The 10,023-nt window shown below is 36.2% G+C and overlaps 1 protein-coding gene across 1 annotated transcript; it reads left to right on the top strand.

The window, feature by feature from the left end:
- The first annotated feature begins 5,133 nt into the window (after nt 1–5,133).
- On the top strand, nt 5,134–6,204 carry LOC112004078 (uncharacterized). The gene has a single exon (XM_024036302.2). The coding sequence runs from the start codon at nt 5,134–5,136 to the stop codon at nt 6,202–6,204; it is 1,071 nt and encodes a 356-aa protein (XP_023892070.2).
- The last annotated feature ends 3,819 nt before the right edge of the window (nt 6,205–10,023 follow it).

The raw sequence follows: 10,023 nt of genomic DNA, 5'->3' as shown, positions 1-10,023 counted from the left end.
CGTTACACAAGTTGACATTAGCATACATTTTTAGATTTTATTTCCAAAAATCCAACTAGACCATGATATTCCTTTCTACATAGTGAGATCAAAAATTTCGCTAAGCTCATAATCATCTCTCACTGTGTAAATTGGAATATCACATCTAATGATTTTAAATAAAATTTTGTGAAGAATAAAACATCACACCATCCATATATTAAATCATACATATAACATGTGTCCATACATCTTTGTGCACAACACATTGTGCATGGGCTCCACTATAAGCCCTATTGGTAATTTCATACAACATGCTAAGACAAAATTTGAAAATTATAGGTAACCGTGAAACACATCCCCTTACATGGCTTCCAAAATTAAATTACATAGCCTTAAATTATGTAAGGTTGAAATTTATCAACATCTTGTTGGCTTTATTCCATGCCAATTTGCTTGTAATTTAACACTTAGTAACCCTGTATTTAGGTGGGATTCATGTAAGGGTAGTGTATGAAGAGAGTGTGAATAATTGCTCAACTTGTGCCAAAAAGCAAGGACTCGCGGCTAGGACTCGTGACTGACTCGCGCTTGAAAGCCGCCAACTATTGTGCACGTGAGAAGCATGCGGGGAGGTGAAGGGTCACGCCAGCTGTCGTACTATAGGACAAAAGTCCTAGGTTGGCCAGACCGTTATCTCGCGACTTGAACTCACGACTTGGACCAGTCGCGAGGCCAAGCCGCCAACTAGCCCTATTTGGAAAAAACTGACTCTTTGTATTCCAAACACACTACTATATATAGACCCTTATACCCACGAAATGTAGAGAGTTTCCAGAGAGAATTTTGTGAGAGAAACCCTAGAGTAAAACAAGATTTACCTCATCCCCAATCTTCACCAAGGACTTTACAAATTCCTCTACTCTCTTCCTCCATTGATACATCCTTGAGAGGTTTTGACCAAATCCTTTTCTCATCACACCCACGTCTGTGAGAAGGTTCATTTGGTGCTAAGGGAAGCAGTTTGGAAGGGACCAATGGTTATTGGTTGATGCTATGGGTTATAGCGGAATCCGATAAGCTAGAAAAAAAAAAGGTTCAGCGCAACTCGTTGGAGCAAGAAGCTTGGAGGGCTTATGTACCTGGGTAGATTAGGCTTGGAGGGCCTATTGCTATTCATGTATCCCAATTACATTTTCTAGTGGATTATTGACCGCTTGGAGGGCGGCGGAGAGGTTTTACGTCGAGTGCTTCTGTTTCCTCTTCGATAACACATCACGTTTTGTCCTTGTGTTTGCATCTCTCTTTCCTTTATCTTTACCATTTAATTACTGCTGTGATTGTGATTATTTATGGTTAGATTGTTTATCAATTTTGTTATAAGTTTGTTATCATTTTTCGCACATACATTGTTTGATATAAAGCTTAAATTATAATTGAGGGTCTAACTGTTCATAGTGTTTTCAACGCTATTTGAACTTTCAAATTACATAGCCAAAAACAATGGCCAAAAAAATTTTTCCAAAAAACATTGGCCTAAAAAAAAAAAAATTACATATTCAAGTACTCTACTACAAAGATTCTATTTTTAATTAAAAAATTGGGATGCCACGTTACCAAATAATTTAAAAAATTGTCTTATCCATCCACAATAACAATAAATAAAAATATACATGTTGCATAAATTACCAATATAATCTCTAACTATAGAGATCAGCCAAAGAGTCTCATAAACCCTTTGGATTATCATCACATAATGCATTCATATAATATCAATTCAATCATATCACAATATGTTAAAAAGACATCATAAATTAATTCAAAGATTAAAAACATGCATAATTATACAGAAAATTAGAAAACTAATTTCACAATTTTCTCATATTATCACAATTCTATTTTAACGTCACAGTTAAAAAAAAAAAAAGAATTGCCACTACAATTTACATATATGTCATATTAGAAAAATTGGTCTAAACAAAATTAAGAATATATAGTGTTTTACTATAAATTAAAATAAATAATAAGAAAACCCACTGTGCATGTTATAACATTTGATTTTGATATAATTTTCTATATTGTTATAACCAATTCCTTTGTAAACTATGTTACAAATCCACAGCATTTGTAAATAATATTACAAATCCAACAGCCACTTGCGTGTGGCTTATCAACTTACATAGTTTTCCTTGTTGAAGGAAACAACACAATTTGTGTGTACTTATACACCAACGGATCTCAGGGGCGGAGCCACATAGTGGCTTGAGGGGGCGAGGCCCCTGCAAAAAAAAAAAAAAAAATTCCCATTAGACTAGGAAGAAAAAATAATGGGCCCCCAACATTAACCAGCCGGCCCCCTACCCATTTCTCACCCATTTTCCAGCCCCAATCAAAATTAGGAACACCTCAAATTAAAAATATATATATATATTCTACTTTCAAGCCAAAAAAAAAAAAAAAAAAAAGCCAAAACAAATTTGAACTAAAATTTGAAAAAAAATGTAACAAAGCCACAGCAAGCCAAGCCCACGGCGAGCCCAAGCTCGCTCACGCAAGCCCACAGATTCTCAACCAAAAAAAAAAAACCAGTACAGAGCATCACATCGCTGGCAGAGAGTTGAAACCCATCACGTCGCTGGCAGTGAAGAAATCAAACCCCAATACTAAAGCACATCAAACTCCAGCAAACCAAACGCAAAACAGAGGTGTTTATCAAAAAAAAAAAAACCCCAATACACAAACCAAAACCAAACCCAGGTCCCCAGCAAACCAAACCCAGTAACCCACGGTCACGTCGCCGTCGTCGTCGCCGCAGCTCCTTGTCGTCGTCGTTGCTCGCCCGGTCGCCGCTCATCGCAGATCGTAGATCGAAGATCGGAGATCGCAGAGTTCTCTGCCTCTGCTCCGGTGCTCGGTGCGACGGTGCTCCCTCCAGCCCTCCCTCAAGGTATTTCTCACTTTTTCTCTCTGACTCTCTCAGTCTCTCTCTCTTTATCTCACTAAATTTGAAATGCTCTTTTTCGCAGATCGTAGCGGTCATCGCCTCATCGGAGATCGCAGATCGTGCTGCTCTGCTCCGGTGCAGCGGTGCTCGTTGGCAGTTGCTCCCTCCGCTCCGCAGTCCGGCCCTCCCTCAAGGTTTTCTCTCTAACTCTCTCTCAGTCTCTCTCTCTTTATCTCACTGAAGGAAAAAAATGAAATGAATATTTATGAAGAGTCTCTTTATTCTTATCTTTAATAGCCTATCTGATGATTCTGATCTCACATCTCGGTAAGTCTCTCTCTCTCTTTTGAATTGTGACTCTCTGATTGGCTGGTTTTGCTTTTTTCCTGTTTTAGTGTTTTTGTCTTTTTAAATTTGGCTTTATCTTATCCCTTTTTGTTGTTGGTCAGTGACTCAGTGTGTTGGTGTTTGGTGAAATATTAATTGTCATTTAGTGTAACGTGTGTTATGATTTGTGATTGGCATTGCGAAATTTTCTGATTGCAGCTAGCTATTGTGATTGGGGCGCATTTTGTGCTTGTCTGTTGGCGTTGAGTGGGGTGGGGAGGGGGTAGATGGGCTATGGGCACATGGGGCCGGGTGCAGCATAATAATTAAATCAATGTAATGTGCAGCAATTACATTGCTTTAATTATTGTGCTGCACATGGAATGTATAATGTTCGGCTCTTTTAATGTAATATGTACAAGGGGCTAAATAATATAACAAATTAAAGCAATATAATTAATGGCAAATAAATAAAGCAATATAGTTTATTGTTAAACTAAACAATAATAATTAAAGCTATATAATTAAATTAACCAATACATTATAAAAGACAAATTAATTAAATTATTTTTGTTTTTGTTTGAGGGGTTATTATTAATTAAAGTTGTATTAAAAATGGGCTGACTGTTTAAATTATAGTGAAAATTTTTTTTTTCTTGAGTATGAATAACATTCATATAACTAAGTAAAAATTTCTAATTAAATTTTTTTTAAAAAAATTCTTTTCAGGTTAATTTTTGAGTCATATTCTTAAAGCTAAAAGAATTATGAGCAAACAAAAAACAATTGATGCATTCTTTAAGAAAAAAGATGTTAGCAATTCAGAAATTAGGACACCTGTGGCTGTAGAAACAATGTTAATACTTCAATACCTGATAACACCCCTCCAAATGTCCAAAACTTCAATTTGAAGAGATAGATCGTGATCCAGGATCACGTAAACAAATATGTGAATTTCCTATCAACCAACAAGATGAAATCGACGAGCTTATCTCAAAGAAGGTCCATATCAACCTGAAAATATAGACTATCCATATCAATGATGATACTCATCGTCGTCGATTTCAACTTCATGGTTTGGTTCACATAAGGATTGGTTGGAATACTCACCTTCAATGGATGCGATATATTGTCTACCTTGCTACCTTTTTAGTAAGAAACCAATAAGTCGTCCCGGATCAGATGTATTCATTTCACGAGGTTTTAATAATTGGAAAAAGGTGAAAGATGGAATGAATTGTCCTTTAATTCGTCATGAAGGGAAAGAACCAAACTCCCCACATAAAATTGCTATGAAATGTTGCGAGGATTTAAAGAATCATTCACGGCATATTGACAAGCTGATTGAGAAACAAACGTCAAAAGAATTAGAGAATAATCGGTTGCGGCTCAAAACCTCAGTAGAGTGTGCTCGATGGCTAGCATTCCAAGCTTGTGCTTTTAGAGGTCATGATGAAAGCCTTGATTCAAAAAATAGAGGTAATTTTATTGAATTGATAAAATTCACATCAACTTTCAATGACAAAGTAGCTAGTGTTGTCTTGGAAAATGCACCAGGAAATGCCAAATATACATCACCCACAATTCAAAAGGAGATTTTGCATATTCTTGCTAGTAATGTGCGAAATGCTATTCGTGAAGAAATTGGGATGCAAAATTTTGCATTCTTGTTGATGAAGCTCGGGATGAGTCGAAGAGAGAGCAAATGGCCATCATTTTGAGTTTGTTGATAAAGAAGGTTTCATTAAAGAGCGTTTCTTTCATGTTGTGCATGTTAGAGACACTACTGCATTGACTTTAAAGAATGAGATATGTGCTGTCCTTTCTCATTACAACCTCCACATTGAAAATATTCAGGTCAAGGATATGATGGGGCTAGTAACATGCGTGGTGAATGGAATGGATTACAAGCTCTTTTTCTTAAAGAGTGCCCATATGCTTATTATGTACACTGTATGGCTCATAGGTTGCAATTAGCTCTAGTTACAGCATCTAGAGAAGTAAAAGATGTTCATCAGTTCTTCGATCATTTGGTTAATATTATCAATATTGTTGTTGGTTCTAGTAAGCATAATGATGAATTGCAACATGCTCAAGCAGAACAAGTTGAGAATATGATTGCTTCTAATGAAATTGAGACTGGAAGAGGTGCAAACCAGATTGGTACTTTGCAACGAGCTGGAGATACTAGGTGGAGATCTCATTTTCAATCTGTTTGTAGTTTGATTAACATGTTTGATGCTACTTGCAAAGTTATCAACACTATCTCTGAGGAAGGGGCTAACTATAAACAACGCGGTGATGCCGAGGGAGCTTATCAGGTATTAACATCATTTGAATTTATTTTAATCTTGCATTTGATGAAAGAGATAATGGGAATTACTAATGTTCTTTGTCAAGCTTTGCAACAACGTTCTCAGGACCTTTTAAATGCCATGCATTTAGTTTCAACAACAAAATCACTTATTGAAAAGTTTAGAGATGATGGATGGGAGCCTTTACTTGCTAGTGTTATAGCATTTTGTGAGCAACATGAAATTGATGTTCCTGATATGAATGCTCGTTACACTAAAGGTCGAGGTAGATATCGTCGTCAAGATGAACATTTAACAATGGAACATCATTTTAGAATTTGCATATTTACAGTTGCAATAGACTTTCAATTGCAAGAATTGAAAAGTAGATTTTGTGAGCTAACAACGGAACTTGTCATTCTTAGTTCAGGTTTAAATCCCAAGGATGCTTTTAGATTATTCAAAATTGTTCATATATGCAATTTAGTTAAGAAATATTATCTTCAAGATTTTACTGAACATGAACAAGAACTTTTGGAGTCTCAATTGCAACATTATGAGCTTGATGTGATAAAACATCCAGATTTTCAGAATATGAGTACAATTTCCGAGCTATGTAGGGGATTAAAAATTTCAGGAAGTCTAATATCTATTTTTTGATTGATAGACTTATTTGTCTTGCGTTGACCCTTCCAGTTTCTACAGCAACTACAGAACGAGCTTTCTTAGCTATGAAGTTGTTAAAAATAAGACTTCGCAATAGAATGGAGGATGAGTTTTTGGCAGATAGTATGATAGTTTATATAGAGAAGGAAATTGCAGGGAATTTCACTATGGAGATGATAATGGATGAATTTTATTCCATAAAAAATCATTGTCAGGCATGATTTGATCCGGTTGATGACCCGACCTGACTTGAATAATGTTGCGTGGTTTTTAATGGGAGATTTACTGAGGCTTAGTCCATGGAGCGGAGGCTTGAAAAAAAAAAAAAATTTTGGCCCGTTTTGTAGCCCATTGTGAATCCTGTGCGCAGGATATAAAAGCCTTTTTTTTTTTTTTTTTTGTGATTAGGGTTTTGTCTTGTTGTTGTTTTTGAGAAAGAAAAACACTGTAGCCACACATTGTAATTTTCTTTGATAATAGTAAAATCCCTGCAACTCCATGAACGTAGGCAAATTGCCAAACCACGTAAATACTATCTTGTACGTGTGATTGTTTTTATTTTGACGTTTTGTTTTCTCTATTTTTTTTGTTTCTCACAGGTTTGGAATTTCGGTTAAATTCTCAACATGTTCAAGTATATGATGATATATGAAAGTTGATAATTTTGTATCCAATAGACTTAAAAATTATATTTAGTATATTTATGTTACAATCCGGCCCCCCAACATATTTATTCCTGGCTACGCCCCCGGTGATCTGCACAATATCCTTGTTAAAAGAAACAAGGATAATATTGTGTTCAAGTGTAACTAATACACTAACATCAACGTGGGGCTTTTTCATTTTATTATTATTATTATTATTTTTATTTATTTAGATAACCACTCAAACAATTAGTGGTTAGTGGACCCCTCCAGGACTCATAGCCAAAGCAAATCTTGGCCGATGAATAGTGAATACACAGTTATTCACTTGGTCCTCTGTGTAGGACCAACAGAACGAGGTGTTCCATTTTAATGTACTTTCAAACCATTAAAAAAAAATATTTGACATCAAACAAGATTAAATGGGTCAAAATAAACCTGTAAATTTTGGATTACATGTAAACAATCAAAAAATTACAGCTTTTTATTTTTCTCTCTACATGCCATAACATGCTTCTAAAAATTACAGATCTAAAAATTAAAAAATTACCTAAACTTTTAATTTTTTTTTTTTTAGCATGCATATAGAATTAAATATATCAGAGATCATGGCATCATTCAAGAGTGAAAACAAGCATAAAATGGCTCTGATACTAATGTTGAATAATTATATACTTTACTAGAGGTCATATAGACACATACCTTTGGTATAACCAAATTGTTGGATCTTGTTCTTTGCTTACTTTACGAACTCTTCACAATCTCCTTTGTGGAACACCTCCAAGTCATAGGAGATGCTACTAGAGTCTCTCCTAATTTCCACGCTCCAAATTCTAGGGAACAATAGATAGTGTCCCAGAGAGATGGCTTAATTTTGAAAGAGCACTCAAAACTATACGTATGTTCACTTATTGTGTCTATCATCTAACTGACTGACATATGAGTATTTTAAATACTCATAGAGATTCACTTACTATCAGATATATGCGATCCCTAAAAGATCTCATATCTTAAGTTTAAATTATTCCACCACTGATATTGATAACCCATATCAATATCTATTAAGTTTAAATTACCTCACTACTAATATTGATAACTCATGACAATATCAGTTAGTTTAAATTTAAACTTACTTATTAGATAACCCATGTGAATGATCCATGGGCCATGGATTATGGGTTGGATCAAAACTATCCCAATTTCTAACATAAACAATTGGAAGAGAAGAGAGAGACTGATAGTAGCTATTCGATGCTCGCTAGCTCTAAAATGCTTTCGGGGTAGAGATGTTAATTGGGGATTTTCCTTTCTGAGCTCCATTTTTTCCTTTCCGATGTTTTTAGCTTTACAGGTAAAGATGCTAATTGGGGCTTCAAAGTGGACATGGATTTTTAGAGTGACCGAATTGGACAGGGGGTGTGTATCAAATTAATTTGCATTGGTTTTGCAGTTGTAGATATAATCATGTAGTGATGTTTATTGGGTTTTTTCATGTAATGAAGGCTAAACGTTACTGTCACACCGTTGTTTCCTGTGCTACGTATAATATATTTGACAATAGCAAAGCAGAGGAGCCAACTGTGACCACCACAAGAAGTTGCTTCCATCTACGTGTTTTCCAATGTGAATGCTTGTTTAGTCTACATTGGAGAGATCTTGAGTGGAGACAAATCAGCTTCCCAATATATCTTCCCTGGCTTGCAATCCTTGTCTGCCTCATACTGAAACCCATCTCTCCTCCTCTTTTTTGAGCTTCTCACCCTTCTCCTCATAGACCATGATGGCTTTCCCAACCAATGAAGAAACCTCCTTTTCTTCTTTCACTCTCCAATAGAAATATGATGTCTTCTTAAGCTTTAGAGGTGAAGATACCCGCTATGGTTTTATAGACCATTTATATCAAGCTTTATGTGACAAGGGTTTTGGTACTTTCATCGATGATAACCTTCAAAGAGGAGAGGAAGTTTCAGTAGAGCTTCTCAAAGCCATTGAGTTGTCAATGATTTCAATTATTATGTTCTCTAAAAATTACACATTTTCTACTTGGTGCTTGGATAAACTTGTTAGGATTCTTGAGTGTAGGAAAAATGGCCAGTTGATTTTACCAGTGTTTTACAAAGTGAGTCCATCGGAAGTATCTAAACAAGAGAGAAAGTTTGGAGTACATTGGCTAAACATGAAAATTTCAAAGATAACATGGGCAAGGTGCAGAGATGGAGAACAACTCTATGCGAAGTTGGTAGTTTGTCTAGATGGCATTACAAGAATAGGTATGTATATCTCACCATTAGTCTCATGCTTCTCTCTTTCTATTTTTAAGATAAAATTGGAGAGGTTTATATAGATTTCACAAAATACAAACCAAGGATATTTACAATAAATGAGGTGCAGTTGCAACAAAAAAGGTTAAAATATTAGACCCAAAAAAATAAGAGTTGTCCCCACTCTCGCTCTCTCTCTCTCTCTCTCTCTCTCTCCCATTCACTCTCACCGTGCCTCTCTCTCTCTCTCTCTCTCTCTCTCTCTCTCTCTCATCTAATCTCTGAACTTCATCTCTCTCAATCTCACTTTCTGCTCACTACCTCTCCATCTCTTCTTTCTTCTTCAGAGACTCATCGTCGATTTGCATGAGCCTAGCCGCCACAGACCCGTCGCCGCCGACCCACGTTCAGCCGCTGACCTGACCCATTTCGGCCTCTCTTCTCTATTTTCGGTGTTTCGGTTTTGTGTTTCGGGCTGTGCTTGTGTTTTGGCTTTGTGTTTCGAGTTGTGCTTGTGTTTGGGTTTTGTGTTTCAGGCTGGGTTTTTGTTTTCGACCCACGTTCGGCCGCCGACCTAACCCATTTCGGCCTCTCTTCTCTATTTTCGACGATTCGATTTTGTGTTTCGGGTTGTGCTTGTGCTTCGGCTTTGTGTTTCGGGTTGTGCTTGTGTTTTGGGCTGTGCTTGTGTTTCGGATTTGTGTTTTGGGCTAGGTTTTGGTTTTTGTTTCAAGCTGGGTTTGTGTTTCCGGCTGTGATTTGTCTGCTTTTGTTTTTTTTTTCTTCTTCAATGGTTTTGATGGGCACAGCGGAGTTGTGGTTGTGCAGTGATTTTTATGAGTTTGATAGTGGTTGTTGTTGTGTGTTGGTGGTTAAATGAAATATTATTTTATTGTAGTGTTTATATT

Source organism: Quercus suber, unplaced genomic scaffold, assembly GCF_002906115.3.
Source record: "Quercus suber isolate HL8 unplaced genomic scaffold, Cork oak 2.0 scaffold_118, whole genome shotgun sequence".
Classification (NCBI taxonomy): Eukaryota; Viridiplantae; Streptophyta; class Magnoliopsida; order Fagales; family Fagaceae; genus Quercus; species Quercus suber.
Note: the sequence above shows the minus strand (reverse complement) of the source record. Positions and strands in the feature narration are given on the sequence as shown.

Coding starts and splice junctions, on each gene's coding strand:
- LOC112004078 (XM_024036302.2), top strand. CDS start 5,134: ATGCGTGGTGAATGGAATGGATTACAAGCTCTTTTTCTTAAAGAGTGC.